The sequence below is a fragment of the Ceratotherium simum genome, chromosome 23 (assembly GCF_057802395.1).
Source record: "Ceratotherium simum simum isolate JZ-2026a chromosome 23, ASM5780239v1, whole genome shotgun sequence".
Taxonomy (NCBI): domain Eukaryota; kingdom Metazoa; phylum Chordata; class Mammalia; order Perissodactyla; family Rhinocerotidae; genus Ceratotherium; species Ceratotherium simum.
This window is the reverse complement of record NC_141922.1, coordinates 2,116,718-2,133,643: the sequence shown is the minus strand read 5'-3', so window position 1 is coordinate 2,133,643 and position 16,926 is coordinate 2,116,718. Positions and strand designations below refer to the sequence as shown.

Genomic DNA, 16,926 nt, shown 5'->3' with positions numbered 1-16,926 from the left:
GGCCCCACATTGCATCAATTAGCTACTGCTGCATGACCAGCCCCTCGAAAGCCCGCCAACCTAAAGCACCACTCATTATCCTGCGCCTATCTGCGGGTGGGCTGGTTAGCTCTGCTTCTCACTGCAGATCTTGGGTCAGCTGGGATGGCTCAGCTGCCTGTGCTGCTCCTCCTCCTGCTACAGTGGGCTGGTGAGCACGTTCTTCTCATGATGACGGTAGAGGTGTAAGAAAGCAATCCCAACCACGCAAGCTCGTTTCAAAGCCTTGCTTGTGTCACATCCCCTAACAACTCATTGCCCAAAGCAAGTCACATGATTGATCCCAAAGTCCAGTTCAGGGAAATGAATCCAGCCTTTGGTTGGAGGGATTGCAAAGTTGGATGGCAAAGAGTGTTGTATAGAGCTGGTATAGAAATGGGGTCAATACTTACATCTGCGTACAAGTACCTGTGACCTTTCACCTTGAGCCAGATATCCAGCTCTTTCCTGCACCTTCCGTTCTTTCAGAAGAGTATTGTTTCCAGTCTGATGTTTTCTACCTGCTGCTCTTCTGCTTTCCTAAGATTCCTCTTTGGTTTTGTCTAATGTGCTGTGAATCCAGCTCTTGGTCTTTTCTATCATAGCCTTGAGTTTTATTTCATTAATTTCTGCCACTTTATTATTTTCTTATTACTAATTTCTAAATTTTGAAATTGAATGTTTAATTAATTAATTTTCCTATTCTCTTCTAGCCATTTAAGTTTTTTAATGTTTATAAGTTTCCCCCCAAATGCTGCTCTAGTTTTATCCCAATGTTTTGTTTTTTCTCTGCACACTTTTGTTAACTGTTCAATTTAAAATACTTAAAAATTTCCATTATGGTGTCTTGTTTTTTAGAAGAATGCTTATTCTGTAATTGTTAGGTGTGGGGTACAATATATGTGTATCAAATAATTCTTGTTAGTTGTGTTGTTCAATGATTTTATAAACTCTTGCCTTCAGGTCTGTCAATTATCGGGAGATGTGTTTAAATATTCCACTATGTTGCTGGTTTTGTCAGTTTTTCCTTGTAGTTCTAACACTTTTTACTTTATGTATCTTGAAGCCCTACTATTAGATACATATGAGCTTTAAATTGCTTAAAAATTTTTTCCTGGCGAGTTGACTATTTTGTCATTTATGCCTATTAGTGATTTTTGCCTTAAAGTCTATTTGTCTAAGAGCAATAGTAAAGTCCATTATATCTTCTTCCATTATTTTATGGTCTTAGGTTTAGAGTGTGTCTTTTCTGGATTAAAACAAAAGATTCAATCTGATAACCTGTCTTTGAGCTGGTGATTTCATTTATTGTGGATGCTAAGGCATGCAGATGTATTTCTTTTTTTGTGTGTGTGTGAGGAAGACCGGCCCTGAGCTAACATCTATTGTCAATCCTCCTCATTTTTTCCCCCTTTTCTCCCCAAAGCCCCAGTAGATAGTTGTATGTCATAATTGCACATCCCTCTAGTTGCTGTATGTGGGACACCGCCTCAGCATGACCAGACAAGTGGTGCATCAGTGTGTGCCAGGGATCCAAACCCGGGCCGCCAGTAGCAGAGAAGGCACACTTAACTGCTACACCATGGGTGCAGCCCTCCAGATGTATTCCTATCATGAATTATTTAGTACTTTTTATTTCTTCTATCCACTTTCACTCAGTTATTGACTTCTTTTTTCCTACGGAGATAGACGTTAAAAACTCCATTTCTCTTGTCATGGCATTGACTCTTTATGCCTAAATTCTATCAATATCTCTAACCTCTTCGTGAACTATACAAAAACTGGAGAACACGTCGACCTTAAGCATCTCCCCCCTGCCTTTTGATGCATTTGTATCCGGCATTCTCATTCTTGTTGAACCTCTCAAATAAGAAATTATTATTGTTGTGCTCTCTAGTCAATGTTTGTTTTGATTTATCCACATGTCTTAGTCGGCTCATGTTGCTACAACAAAACATCATGGACGTGGTGGCTTAAACAACAGACGTTTATTCTCACAGTTCTGGAGGCTGGAAGTCCAAGATCGAGGTGCTGGTTGATTCAGTTCCTGGTGAGGGACCAATTCCTGGCTTGCAGATAGCTGCCTTCTGGCTGTGTCCTCACATGCAGAGAGACAGGGAGCTGTCTGGTTCTCATCTTCTAAGGATACTAATTCCTTTGGATTAGGGCCCACCCTTATGACCTCTAACGTTACTTCCTTCCTTACTCCAAATACGGTCACACTGGGGATTAGGATGTCAACATATGAATTTTCGGGGACACAATTCAGTCCATAACACCACATATTAATACATTTCTTGGCTTATGATTCCTTCTTGTGTTGTATCTCTCTGTCTGGGAATATGTCCTCCTCTTAAGGAATGTTTTTTGGGAGTTCCTTTAGTAATGACTGATCAGTAGTAAAAAATTTCAATTTCTGTTTGTCAGAAAATGCCTTTATGTAAAGATTCAACTCCAGGTTAATTTCTAGTCATTTTCTTTCAACACTTTCTAGATATTAATGCCTTTCTCTGCCTTCCGTGTTGAATTGAGGTCTTCACAAAGTGTAATTGCTGTTTGTTTTTAGATATGTGTGTTTTCTCTCTGGCAGCTTTTAAGATACTCTCTTGGCTTTGAAATCCTGAAGTTTTACTCTGAATGTGTCTAAGCACAGGTCAGTTGTGATTCTTTGATCTGAGTATTCATGTCTTTCATCAATTTTGGAAAATCATCCACTGCTCTTTCTTTGAATATTGCCTGTGCTCCATTCTCTCTGTTCTCTTCTTCTGGAATTCAGCTTATTTCTATGTTAGACTGTCACCTTCTGTTCTCCATGTCTTCTAGTCTCTTCTTTGTACTTTCCATCTCTTCTTATCTCTAGGCTGCATTGGAGTAATTTGTTCAGCTCAAATTTCAGTTTCTTATTCTCTCTTCATCTATGTGCAATGTTAAATTCATCCCTCAAGCTTTTATATTCAACAGTTATAGTATTCATTTCTAGAAGTTCTCATTAGGGTTTTTTTGAGTGTCTGTAAAGCACGCCTCATTTTTTTTTATGGTATTTCAGTCTTTCCTCATGTTTTCAATGCTTTTTTATTTCTTTAAGCAAATTTATTTTGTATTCTGTATTTATTGCTTCCCATGTTTGAAACCTTTGGTGACCTACTTCTACTTCATTGCTTCTTGTTTTCTCATGTCCTTTGTAAATTTGGATTTTTGGTGTATATTTACTGAGGTCATACCTGTAGGTTTCTATGACTTCTGAGGGGAGGGTGTATTCCTTTGGAGAGGATTTTCCTTGGGTTTCCAGGTGTCTACAGGGTGAAACCAATCCATAAGCATTTTCCATTGTTTTCTTGCCTTGGAGTTTATTGGAATAAACCAGTAGTGGAAATTCAAACCCAAAAGTCATATGAGAGTTTCTAAAATCTCAGGAGAAATTTCTCTTCATGTTTTCATTTTCCACGTAGAGCTGATACTGACACAGACAAGTTTCCTCATGCAGAGTGAATCTTTTTCTCTAGTTTGTCAACTTAAAAAGAAAATTCATCTGTTATTTTACCATCAAAATGAGTTTACTTGGGAATAGCAAAAGAATTGCAATTCAGGCTGTGCATGCTATGGTGAACCATAGGCAAATCTGGAAAATAAAGGAGTGGAGCTGCTTTTATAGAGAAAAAGGGGGAGTAGGGTCTGTTCTAAATGAAAGTCCATTTGGGGACAGTAACAGTTCAGGGTGGCAACAGCTTCTCATTGGCTGAGCTGCGGTGTTTCTCATTGGTTGGGCTGTTTCTGGGTGGGGAGAGAAATCTTCTTTCAGTAGTAGAGTAGTGTTACTTCCTGTCAAAGATGCAGGCATCAGTCTCTTCCTGTTTGGTGTGATTGGCGATGGGTGGTAGTGCCCCCACAGGCCTTCCCAAATCCAATTTAGTTGAGGTTCCTTTGTTTCTACAAGTTTAATATGTAATTAGGGGTATATCTCTTCTGAAGCTCCACAGTTACATTTTTCACTTTGACTTCCTGTCTTATGGAGACTCAGTGCCTAGTCTCCTCTCCCACATGTGGCTCTAGGTGACTAGAGAAAAGCTAGTGTCCTGAAGGCCACTGCCAGTTTCAGGACTTGCTGACTATATATTGTCATGATGCAGTTTTTTTTCTTTGTCTGTTTTCCCTCTGAAATGTTCACATTAGCTTGGCATACAGTGGAAAAGTATTTAAAATATTTTTTCATTCAACATTTTCAAGTGTTTTATGATAGGAGGGTTTTTAGTGCCCTAGTGAGCCATATTGCTGGGAAAAAGCATTTCTATCCTCCTCACTTCATATTTCTTACTTTATTGCATGGCTGAGGCCTCCACTGTAGTGTTTGATTGTAATCATGAAAGCGTATATGCTTATTATGTTCTCCAGTCTAAATGACAACACTGCTGATGCTTCCCCATTAGGTTTGGTGTTATTTTTAGGTTTCTGGTAGGTAGCTTTTAGTAGATTATTGAAATTTCCTTCTATTCCTAGATATCCAGGACTAAAAAAGGATCATACCCAGGGAATGTTGATGATCATATGGTTATTATCCTTTATTTTCTTGCTATAGTGATTGACATCTTTTTCTAAGATTGAACCATTCTTACATCTCTGGAGTAAACTGTACTTGGTCATAACCAATTCTTTTTTTCTTTTCTTTTCTGGTGAGGAAGACTAGCCCTGGGCTAACATCTGTTGTCAATCCACTTTTGCTGATGAAGATTGGCCCTGAGCTAACATCCATGCCCGTGTTCCTCTATTTCATATGTAGGATGTCTGCCACAGCATGGCTTGACAAGCAGTGTGCAGGCCTGTGCCTGGGATCCGAACCTGCAAACCCTGGGCCGCTGAAGTGCAGTGTGTGAACTTAACCACTACACCACTGGGCCGGCCCCTAACCTATTCTTATTTTAATACATTTTATTCAATTAACTGATATTTATTTTTTGTTCACAATTACGTTGACCTCCAATTTTCCTTTCTTCTGTGTGCTGTTTCTGTCTTGTTGTAGTATCAGTTGGTTCTGTGCTTGCCCATAAAAGGAGTGAGTTAGTAGGAGTTTTCTAAGTGTTTGAGACAGAGAATGACACTTCAGACTGATGGACATGCCTGTTGAAAGATGCAGAGGCTTTGGAGAGCCTGTGTGCTCAGGAGCTTGTGAATTGCTCCATGTGTATCAGAGGAGGGGTCCCTGGCTGTGTTGGAAGAGCAAGGTTTGAAATCTAAACTCCCTTCCTCCTGCCATGTGCCTTTATGTGGCCCATTGAGTCCAGCCATCAGAGGGACCAGCAGCTCATGGAGCTTCTGAGATACTTGTTCTCCTTAGAAGATTGCTTTCTATACTCAAAGCAGACCCTCAAATTCTCATTTTCTCTGTTTTTAAAGCCTACATATAGGTGATGATTTTTACACGCATGTGTATTTTGTGGAATTTGTGCTACTATGGAACCCAAATTCTCCCTCCGCCAAAGTGTGCGCTCCGAGCTGCAGCGGCACTCAAGAGGCCCTTCTCACAGAGGTGGCTCTCAGCGGAGTCTATGTCCTTGTTCTCCCTGTCGCTGTTGCGGCCTCTGATCCGGATCCTGCTCATTCTGCCTGCGTAAGGACCTTGCTCTATCAGCTGGGCCACCGTCTCCGGCTTCTTCACCCTTCACTCGACTGACCCCTTCCTATCGGCAGTTAAAAGCTCGCAAGTTTTTACACTCATACTGTAGCACCTGTTGATCCTTGACCATTTTTGTTAACACTACCCTCTGTATCGCCTTCCTTCCACAGAGACTTTTCTAGAAAGAGTATCTATCACCCTGCTAACAACACATTCCCCAATTCATTTCAAGTCCTCATCCTACAATAACTTGATATCTCCCATCATCAGGTCATTGAAAGTGCTCCTCATCATGTCACCAAAGACCCACCAGTTCCAAATTTAGGAATTCTCCATATTTCCATTTGACTGCCTGTTACTGTATGCTGCACATAACCTTCCTCCTTTTGAAGAGACTCCCCTGTCAGGTTGCCATGGAAACTGCCATGTGGTTGACCTCTTACCTCTCTTGCTCTGTCAGGGCGAAGCACCCACTCTCGCCAGCCCTAACAAAAGTGGTGCTCCCCAACTCCAGTCCCAGGCTGAGTCGGGAGTAGCTGCTGCACACTGGTCCTGGGAACAGGCACAAGCAGCAGGGCCTGAGCACAAAGCCTGCGCTGGGAAAAGGGATGTGCATACAGCAGGAGCCCAGCAGATGCCGGAAATCATACCCAAACCCGGAGTTGCTGGCCAACCTCAGGGGCCCTTGCTCCCCACTTTTCCCCAGGGTGGACTTAGGCCTCCGGTTTGGAGGGTTCAGACGTGACAGAGACAGCCCTCCCCCCTGCCTCAGGGACAGCACAGAAACCACCCTGCGCCTGCCCCACACTGCCTCATTCTGGGGCCACTGAGACACTTTCTGGAAGGTTTCCGGGCTTCCCCACCCAGCGGTCTCCCTGTGTCAGAGCAGGTAGGGGCTGGCCAGGGTGTAGGGGCAGAACAGAGAGGAAGGTGAGCAGGGGGTGGGGCTGCGCCCTGCCCGACACTGAGCCAACACCACAAGGGAGAAAGCAATTGTTTCGGGCAGGACTTGGACTTTTCGACCCTCTTTGCATGGCTCCATCTCAACTGAAACACAAAAAAGAGTTGACCCTGCTACTGCCTACCCGGCCCAAGTTTCAGATGCTGGACAAATGCATGTGTGAGAATTTGTGAGTCCACACTCCTGTGCCAGTGAAGTCCAAGTTTATTCCACAGAATTCTTGTCTTCTGGCTCCTGGAATCCAGCAGGGAGAGCTGAGGAGCAGCAGCCCAGGCGCCTCCCCCATCAGAAGAGGGGTGTCCCTAAGACCACGGCCCCCCAACCCCATGCTGAGAAGTCCTTCACTCCAGGGATGTCTTAGCCCAAATCCTTCTGTCTCCCGCACTGACCCTGGATCCCCCAAAAGGTCAGAAGCATCTGAGCACCACTCTACATGGGTGGTCCTTAGCTCCTCCTCCATCAGTACTGGCGCCCCCCGGAGGTGAGGAGGAGTAAAGAGTGACTGTCAGCAACAAACGAGGTACAAGGCTTGATGTCAAAGAGAAATGCCTGTAAACAAAACCACTGTTGGGAGGGTTTGGGCTTGCTCTGAATGCAAGCTGTGGGCTATAGCCACCTGGGTTTGGTCCCCACCCTCCTACTCCAAGGTGCCTGGAAGCCAGACCACGAGCTAATGAATGGAAAACAAGTTTAATGCAACAGGTTGCGACTTTCTGCAGAGTCTACGTCACTGTGTGAGCTCCAGAAGGTGCGCTCTGGGGCTCATGGCAGTCTGAGGCCCAGGATCGCAGAGGTGAGCGGCAGGAAAACGCCCCGCCCAGCACGGCTGTTCCTCGGGCTTGCTCTTGCACGGACTTGATAGCTGTCCTCTGAGTCTGTGATATTTGGTTCTGCGGTATTGCAAAGGGAAGTTCTACAGCACATCAAATATAGGAAGGGAGTAGGCTTTAGGAGTACAAATGACTTGGCTTCCTCTTTCGGTATAGCAATTGCTGCACAATACTTCGAGCACTGCTTTGTAACATAGAAGTAACGTGTAAACATTCCTAACAGAAAATAAAGACAGACAGAGAGAAAAGAAACACGTGAATTGGAAGCAGCGACACCAAGGATGTTTCTGTACGTCCCTCCTGGCGCCCCCTCTCAGAGGCCCACACTCAAAGAGAGCAGGAGGCAGAGTCAGGAGCCATCAGCGAGGAGGAAGAGGCTCAGGCCTCTGTGTTCAGAGCTGCTTCCGGGCGGGGTGGGAGCTGGCTTGTGTGCAGCCCTGGCCTGTCCAAGTGCCCTAGGAACCTGGGGGGTCTGGGGGTCTCCAGGGGGGAATGTACAGGCTCCTAATGCCTCAACTCCTCAAACACAGAGTTGCTGAGGCCTCTGTGACCACGGACAGACACATGGGAGCGAGAGACTCCTGGCCATCCTGGCCACGGCCCAGGGCTCGGAGCTGGCCTCTCAGTGAGCTGCTGCCCAGCGCCTGGGTGCGAGGGCCCTGACAACGGGCCTGCCGCACGGGCACAGCTCAGCGCTGGGCGACGGGGCCGGTCTCATGACTTCACCTCGTCTCGAACTTCATCGTGCAAATCATTTTCCATTTACTAAGCTGTAAAGTCCACGTGCGTGCAGTGAGGCTTAAGCCTCCACTCAGCACCCCGCACGTGTCCTGGGACATGGAAGGCCCCCGGGAGCGGCTGATGGACTGATCTGACTTCTGGAGCCCTGACAGCGCCACGGCCGGGATGCCGGGGCCTTCCGCTCACTTGGGGGGAGCTCTCCTGCGGCCAGAAGTTCTCGGGTGAACGACAGATGACAGAGGAATGGTCGTCACCACCTTTGTAAAGTACACACACTCCTTTCAGGACATATTTAGGCCCACACCCCTAACTGTGTACAACTCTTAGAAAAGCTGTTCCCAGTGGGAGGTCTGAAACCACTAAAGCTTAACTTTCCGTTTACAAGTGAATGAAAATAAGACTCTCCTCTTCTCTTCCTCCCCCCAGTATTTCGTCTTGACCGACCGTGACGCCTGCTGCCCTATAGCCACACCGTTCCTACCTGGGCTGGGTCACCTCTCTCACCTGCCTGCAATCCTGGCGTCTCAGGACCTTGCTCTTCACAATGAAAAAACAGGTCACTTTTACATTAGCTATTCTCTGTTGAGGAAAACTCCACAGACCCTAAATCCTGAACATATTCTCGTGACCTGCCTGTGGGACGGCAGTAGGAACTGAGGTACTTACTTACAACAGCAAAAGTACAAAACCGAACACCTGGGTCACAGTTTACGGCATTAGCACAGCTGAAATTATCCTGTTGCTCACAAACGTGACACCTCAGTGCAGCTGGAACGAGGAATGAGCGAGAAAGTGGGATGTTCCTTCAGTTCTCCAGTCCTATCAGAGCATCACCCCCGTGCTCTCCCTCCTCCGAGTGAGCACAAACCAGGGGTCCCAGCCTCCCCACGCCCCACAGCCCACCCCGGCCCCTGACTTCTTTGTCTTCTCACTGGTGGGCTTCTCTCACACACCCAGACCCAGACACACGGCGTGGACACGGACACGCACAGACACCCACCACTGCACTCGGCCCCTCTCGCCCCGACGTGCACGCCCACACCTTCACACAGAGACACTCGCATCCCCACACCCTCACACAGATGTGCGCACGCACCTTCCCACCCGCCGTCCTGGCCCACCAAGAGCCTCCTCCAGCACCCGGCTCCACCCTCCTCTTCCCCCCAGGCCTGCGTCCTGACCCCAGCGCCGCAGCCCACTGCTGGGTCTGGGCTGGGGCAGGACTCGCTCCCGGGCGAGAAGCTGCTCACCCTCTAGCGGCTTTCCCTGTTCTCAGAGACAGCCCTGGAAGGCCCGACGAGGGCCAGGCCAGGCTGGGCTTCCGGCCTGACGTCTCCCAAGAAGGCAGGGCCACTGAGGGGAGAGCAGCGCGCTGGGGAATAAACCTGGGATCCGGCCACCCCTGCCTGCCCTGGGGGGAGCCCCAAATCGAGACGCTCCCCCATTAGGTGTCCAGGTCAGCTGGCCGCCCTCCCGATGCTCTCCTGCTCACTGATTCCTGTGCTCTGCAACTGCCCACAGCCACCTGGGGTCACTTAAATGTCCAGTCATGAGTAACCACCGCATGTCTGCACAGCCCTTCCAGCCTGCCTCCTTCTCCCAGCCCAGGAGGCTGAGGGGCCCAGACTTACCCTGTTTGCCAGACACGGTGACGTTTGTCTCCACCTGCGGCAGGCCCACGACCAGGAGCAAAACAAGGAGGACCGTCATTTCCAGTGGTTCCTGGCCCTGGACCTGAGGAGCACGGCCACTCGGTCAGCTCTGTGGCTCCAGAGTTACACCTGGCGCCTGTGTGCCCCCACCATTCAAAGCCCTTTCCCACTGGACGGCCAAGGGGCGACAGCCCGCGCCCTGAGCAGGGCAGCGCAGCGGGTCCACAGAGGAAGGCACCCACGGACCCATCTCAGATGCGCCGCAGTGGAGCCGTGGAAACAACTGCGACAGGTGAAAATCTGAACAGCAGCCAGAGGGGAGAAAAGGCGGTACCTTCCGGCAGCAACAGTCCCACCGATGGCTGGTCTTCCCACACCAGCCAGGAGAAAGAGACAACCCACGAGGACCACAGCTTCCGAACACTGTAGAAAGACGACACTGTCACCAAGACTGCTACTCTGCTGAAGCAAAAACACACTTCCAAGAGGAAGGCCAAAGGAAGAGGGTTTGACACAAAACTGGGTGATGCCTCGGTGCCGGCAGACCCCACACGAGACCTACTGACGGTGTGACACACTCGGAAATAGAAGCCACGACAGCCAGCGCCGCAGCAGAGGAGCAAGAGCGGCCCGGGTGGACACGCTCCGTCAGCGTCAGCCAGGCAGACTTCAGGACAAAAGGCCTGCAGGAGACAAGGGCAGGGGAGCTCAGGTCCCGAAGGAACTTCTGCAACTCAGTCAGAGGACGTCCTCTGACCCCAGCCGCACTGCGCAGGGCATCAGTCAGGAAGGAAAACTAGAAAATCTCCGCCTTCGGAAGTTGAGGGCACACTTCCCAACAGCAGACGCCCCCTTGGTTCCCAGTGAAAATAAGCAATATCTGGGGCAGGGTAACGATAAACACAGGACGCACAAGGCCCGCCGTCAGCAGCCTCAAGAGACGTGGCAGGGAAAGTAGGCTCTACAAGTTCACGTCGGAAAGGGAAGAAAGGCTGAAGCCCAGGATCTCCTAGCCACCTCAGACACCAAGAGACTGACCAATTCCACCCAAAACGAAGGGCCTGAAAACACAAGAAAAGTAGAAGCGGGAAGGGGGAGGGGTGCTGGGTGGGGTCCAGATGGGGCTGGGACCCCAGGGGGGACTGTGTTGGGGAGGGGGCGCCGTGTGGGGGTGGGAGACCCCGGGACCCCAGGGGGGGACTGTGTTGGGGAGGGTGCGCCGTGTGGGGGCGGGAGACCCCGGGACCCCAGAGAGGGGGGCGCTGTGTGGTGGGGGGGAGACCCCGGGACCCCAGGGAGTGACTGTGTGGGGGCGGGAGACCCCGGGACCCCAGCGGAGAGGGCGTCCTGTGGGGGCGGGAGACCCTGGGACCCCAGGGGGGGGGAGTGTGTGGGGGCAGGAGACCCCGGGACCCCAGGGGGGGACTGTGTTGGGGAGGGGCCGCCGTGTGGGGGCGGGAGACCCCGGAACCTCAGGGGGGGACAGTGTTGGGGAGAGGGCGCCGTGTGGGGGCGGGAGACGCCGGGACCCCAGAGAAGGGGGCGCCGTGTGGTCGGGGCTGCACCGAAGTCTGGACGGCTGGGGGCACCAGCGGGACGGGGGACCCCTGCTCGAGGGCGGCTGGGCCGCCCCCGGGAACTTCGGACGCTGACCCGGACGGAGGTCTGACCCTCTGCTCCGCCCACGTCCACCGCGAACCTCCCCCTCCCCTGAGACCTTCCTGAATCTTCGGTTCCACTCGCCCGCGGCGCGCCCGGCCCTTCTGGAAGCCTCGGCGCTGAGCGGCCCGGAGGACGGGCAGCGGCGGATAAGGCGCAGCCGTCCGTGAGCGCGGGGAGGACGCTCAGGGTCGGAGGGCAGTGTCTGCAGCAGGAGCGCGTCCTCAGGGGTCTCCTCTCAGCCTTCGCACAGCTTCTGGAAGATTCGCCGGGCCTTGGGGACTGCGTCGCCCAGAAGGCGCTTCTATCAGACGGCTTAGCGGAGGGGTTCCAGAAGGTTCTGAGTGCTTTCCCAAGGGCTCCGGGTGGTGCCGAGGGTTCCAGAAGGCTCTAACCGCTTCCCTCAGAGCGGCGGGCGGACCGGAAAGTTCCAGAAGATCTGGGGGGGAGGTCACGGTGGGGCGAGGGCGGCACTACAGGCTGGGACCTCCGTCCGGGTCAGCGTCCGAGGTTCCCGGGGGCGGCCCTCCAGGGGTGCGCGGGCAGGGGGGGCCCAGCCGCCCTCGAGCAGGGGTCCCCCGTCCCGCTGGTGCCCCCAGCCGTCCAGACGTCGGTGCAGCCCCGACCACACGGCGCCCCCTCTGCTGTGGTCCCGGGGTCTCCCGCCGCCACACGGCGCCCCCTCCCCAACACAGACCCCCCGTGGGGTCCCAGGGTCTCCCGCCCCCACACGGCGCCCCTTCCCCGGGGTCCCGCGGTCTCCTGCCCCCGCACGGCGCCCCCTCCCGGGGGTCCCGGGGTCGCCTGTCCCCGCAGCGCGCCCCCACACGGCGCCCCCTCCCCGGGGTCTCCCGCCCCCACACGGCGCCCCCTCCCCGGGGTCCCGGGGCCCCAGGTGCCCAGGTAGCTGGGCCCCTCAGGCAGTCCCATGCAGGGTGCATGTCAAGGGCTGCCACCACCTGGGGGGGTTCCTCGCGGGGACGCACAGCCAGCTGGGGATGCACCCCTCTCAGAGAGGCCCCCGCTTGGCACTGAGTGACCCTACTCCTGAAAGGAGATAGGGTGCCCCAGGGAGCCGGGCTGGGTGGGTCCCGGAGAGGCAGTTTCCAGAAGGACCGTTTGCAGCAGTGGGGGTCCTGATGGGTCCCTGCAAGGAAATGTTTCAGGCGCAGACACAGGCTCGTGGCTCCCTTGAGCACAGTGCTCCCGACACCTGCACTCGGGTGGGGCTGCCACACCCTCCCCTGCCAGCAGGTCAGGGCTACATGATGCCCGGCTGAGGAAGACAGGACTCCGGGGGGCAGCACTCTCCAGGCACACTGGGGACCGCTTGCAAGTCAGGCTTCTGGCATCTTCTGCATTAGTTCTCCTATTCTAGTCACCTCTCCTCCCCCGATTGTGGAGGTGCTTGTACGAGCAGGAAATACCTCAATGGACAGTGTGGAAACGCTTTTGACAGTTGCTCTAGAGGGCGGGAGTCCAGGAGTAGATAAGGAGAAGCCCTTGGCCCCCTGGGCCTCGGGTGTGCTCCTCGTGGAGGCAGCCCCAGGACCTCGCTGACTTGGCTGAGCTCCGCCTGATGGAGAGCAGGGACGATGGCTGACTAAGAGGAGGGCGTGAGCATGGCCAAGGCTTTGAGTGTGGGAAGGGCCTGCTGCCCCCAGTCCCTGCCCAGAGGGGCTCCCAGCCCAGAGGGGGAGGGGCGTGCAGGTGGGGAGAGCAGCCAGAGAGTCACTGCTGGTGGACGCTGGGAGCCAGAAGCCCGGCACACGGAGCCACACCCTTGATGATGTGCACCCTGGGTCTCCTCACCTACAGAGTCGGCTCCTGCAGGAAATGATGTTCGTCTATGCCTTGCTCCTCGCCATGGGGTTGCCACTGGTGGATGTGAATAGAACCATAGGACCTCCCCCCCAGGGGAGGGCGCGCTGTGAGTATCGGGCTTTCTGACCGTCACGGAGGGGACGAGAATTCACAGAGTTATCGGAGGTCATTGGAAGCGTTTGAGTGGAAGTTTCATCCTCTGGCCCAGCTGAGGCTTCCTTTGTCAGTGCAGTTGACGGGCAGGGAGTGGATCTGGAGAGTGTGTGAGCAAGGTTAGGTTCGTGAGAGGGTCAGGAGGGAGGAGGGCTTCCACCAAAGAGCAGTGGACCCAGAGACCTGATGGGGAGGCCCTGGCTGCGGCCCTTCCCCGTCGGGGACAGGCAGAAGTGGCCAAGTCCAGGAAAATCTGGGAGGGCGCTGCCTCTCATGACTGTCAGGCCTTCCTTGGACACGTGGACCCCATCTGCAGAGCGTGGGGTTCCCACACCTGGCCATCTGGTGGTGTTCCCTACAGCCTGTCTCTGGGGACAGGTAAAGGTCCTGGGTGTACCCGGCTTCTGCCCAGGAAGCAGGTCCTGGCAGACTCAGAGCCCACCGAGGCTGAGGTGTGCGGGCCTCTGCAAGTCCTTCGAGGGGGAAGGAAGGGGCCAGCTGCTGGAGGAGGCTGCAGTGGGCTGACTAGTAACGGGGAGGGAAATGCGTGTCCAAGCAGGACGCTGATGCTGCTTTCTTTCCTCTCAGGGACCTATAATTTGACATGCCATTACTGTTGGACCATAAACAACTTCAGATGTACAGCCATTAAAACATGTCCCTATGACGTCAGACGCTGTCTGATCGTCTCGATTCGTAAGTACCTGTTTCTTTTTCTTACACCTGGTCAATTAGTCACCCCACCTGAGGAGTTTCAGGGGGCAGGGTCAATCTGTTTTTCCTCTGCACCAGCCGATGGCCCTTGGCCTGCTCTTTTCCCCATCCTGAGAGCGTGTTCCCAGGCACTCGGCTCTGCCCCAGGAACGGGTAGTGTGCACCATCATGGAGAGCCATGCAGTCGTTGAGGTGGGGCCGTCAGTGTGCATGTCTCCTGCGAGGTCTCCAGGGGCTGGGAGGATCGCTGCACCTCTAGGCCTTGTCGGTCCCTGGTCACGTGTGTAGACGCCATAGTGCCGCCTGGGCGACTCCTCAGTGCACCTTTAATTCTGGCCGTGTAGGGTGGGCTTCCAGCTAAGCAGCCCCAAGAAGTGGACACACCGTGGACTCCTCGGGGCAGTGCCTACCCCACACAGATGCCAAGGCCAAGTGTGGGGTCAGGGCAGAGCTGACCTTCCAGGATGCTTTCATGCTCTGAGAAGGGGGTCCCTCTCCCCAGGGCCCTAACCTCAAGAACACGGAGGGCCAGAGGCCGGTGACCGTTTGATTAACCTGGGAGGCTGCAGCCGGTGTAGGGCCCCGGCAGGGAGGTGGAGGCCTTGTCTGGGGCCCCACGCAGGGCCCCTCTGCCAGCCCCTGTTCTCCGCAGGGACTGTGGCTCTCGTTGCATTTTCACACTCCGTTTTGTGTTCAAAGCACCCTGCAGAACAGTCCTCTGAACCCCACTGTTCATCAGACCAGCTGCTATCACCCTACGGGTGTCTGCCGGCTCCGGACACAGGCAGGAGCTGAGAATCTGTGCGTTGCTTCTGCAGTGGGCTCCTGTTTGGTGCCTGCTCCACCCATCAATATCCAGTGTTGTGGCTGGACCCGCCCTGGTGGTTCTTACTATGATTGCAAGATGCCCTTTAGCGACACCCATAAGGAAACTTTGAAAAACAAAAGGTTTATTACCCACAGGACCTGGAAATTACACAGCACGCCTGGGGCCACACAGTGAGGTCACAGGGAGAGAGTGAGCAAGCGTGGGCCTGGGGTTCTGCTTTTATTGGGGTCGAGGGTGGGGGCCTAGGGTTTCACGGGCTCACTCTTTATTCATGAATTTAAAACATAAGAGTGGAATTTAAAGCACAGCAAGAGAAAAAGCAAGAGGCCCCAAAAGTCAGTTATAGAAACCAATCAAGATCTCTGAACAAAGCAGCCTGGGGGGCAGGTAGGGGGGTGGCGGGGGCTGGCTCTTATGGCGTCCCTTGGCAGCCACCTGTTTACTGGAGATAGCCGCCTTTGAAGTCAATGGCCCTTTGAAGTAGGCACCCCCACAATCAAAGCTGACATGAGGCACTTGCCTTCCAACAGGAAAGCCCCCTGTCAGGGCTGCCCTACAGCACGTCTGGGCGAGTGGACGAGTGGTGTGTCGCCACATTGGGATTACTGCTCCTGAAGGGGGCTGGGAACTGTGTTTCCAGGAATCACATCCCTGGATGGCTCTGGGGTATACTTGACCAAGAGAGAACTTGTGTGAGATTCCCAAGGCGGAGGGGAAGCAGAGACTTTTTCTCTGGAAGGTCCTGGTGGTTTTGGACCAGTGGTGGACACCAGGGGACCCCAGCCTGACCTCACTCTCGTCCTGCTTCACCTCCATGCCCTCATCCCCATTGCTGGGCCTTTCGACCAAGAGCAGTTCCTGAGACCCCAGCGCGTGCAGGGCTGCTGCCTGCATTGGCACAGGTGCTCTGAGGGAGCACTGCAACATCTCCGCGAGACTTCCTCGCGTGGGCTGCGGTGGGAGGACAGAGGAGCACGGCTTTTGATGCTTTTCTGCAATGTTCTACTCTTCCACCCTGCCTCAGCTGCAAGTGGACCTGCTGCTGGACTCTCGCTCTGATCGTCAGCCCCCGACCCCATACACTTCCATTTCTCAGCTCCTCACACAGTCGTGGAAGCCAGAACACCTGGATTCAATAACTTATCCCTGTAGAGGCTCAGAGGTGCAGTTTTCCAGAATGATCCTGATGGATTCTGGGACAAAGAGTTTATAAGAGCATTCGGCAGAGACCTGAGACTGCTGGCTTGGTTAGGTAATTTCCCCTTTGCGATATTTGCTCATTTCTGGGCCTGTACAGGATGGTAAGCATAAACCCTCTATGGAAAAATTTTGAATGTCAGAGACTGAGCTTCCACCCGCACTCAGAATCAATGAGGTATTGGCAGGTGGACAGACGCATAGTCTATGTGACAGAATAGAGAGCCCAGAAACAGCCCCACGCAAATACGCCCATGACTTTTCACAAAGATGCAAAAACAATAAGAGGGAATAGTCTCCTTGACATCCACAGGGAAAAATGAACCTTGACCTAAACCTCAAACCTTATATGAAAATCAGCTCAAATGGATCATGGGCTTAAATGTAAAAGGTAAAGCTCTAAAACTTTTAGAAAAAGAAAATGCATGGGGGAAAATCTTTAGCATCTAAAGCTAGCCAAAGAGTTCTTACACTTGATGCCAAAGCACGACCAATAAAAAGTAAATTAGTAACATTGGACCTCGACCAGTTCTAAACATTTTTCTGTGTGAAAGACCCTGTCGGAGGATGAAAAGATAAGCTACAGCCTGGGAGAAAGCACGTGCAGACCACGTGCCCCACAAAGGACTCACGTCCTTTATCAGACCTTTGAAAATCCACAGTAAAAACGCAGCCAATCTCATTAGAAAATGAGCAAAGACAGGAAGAGACATTCCACCACAGTGGGTTCACCCAGGGCA

The 16,926-nt window shown here is 52.7% G+C and overlaps 2 protein-coding genes across 3 annotated transcripts in view; one reads left to right on the top strand and one right to left on the bottom strand.

Annotated features, from left to right (window-relative positions):
- The window catches only part of GML (glycosylphosphatidylinositol anchored molecule like), a 41,479-nt gene that overhangs the window by 16,869 nt on the left and 7,684 nt on the right, over positions 1-16,926 (top strand). Inside the window, exons 2-3 of one of the 2 annotated variants that reach the window (XM_087447368.1) lie at positions 13,288-13,399; positions 14,035-14,142. In XM_087447368.1, coding sequence (XP_087303494.1) covers positions 13,306-13,399; positions 14,035-14,142 — 202 coding nt within the window. In that variant the 5' untranslated portion in view covers positions 13,288-13,305. Of the gene's footprint in view, positions 1-12,446; positions 13,400-14,034; positions 14,143-16,926 lie in introns of those variants that run through there. The other variant, XM_087447369.1, reaches the window with a different exon arrangement.
- LOC147913973 (lymphocyte antigen 6K-like) lies at positions 7,324-9,868 on the bottom strand. The gene is made up of 2 exons (XM_087447098.1): positions 9,694-9,868; positions 7,324-7,633 (listed from the first exon to the last, which is right to left on the bottom strand). The coding sequence occupies exons 1-2, from the start codon at positions 9,866-9,868 to the stop codon at positions 7,350-7,352; spliced, it is 459 nt and encodes a 152-aa protein (XP_087303224.1). The 3' UTR covers positions 7,324-7,349.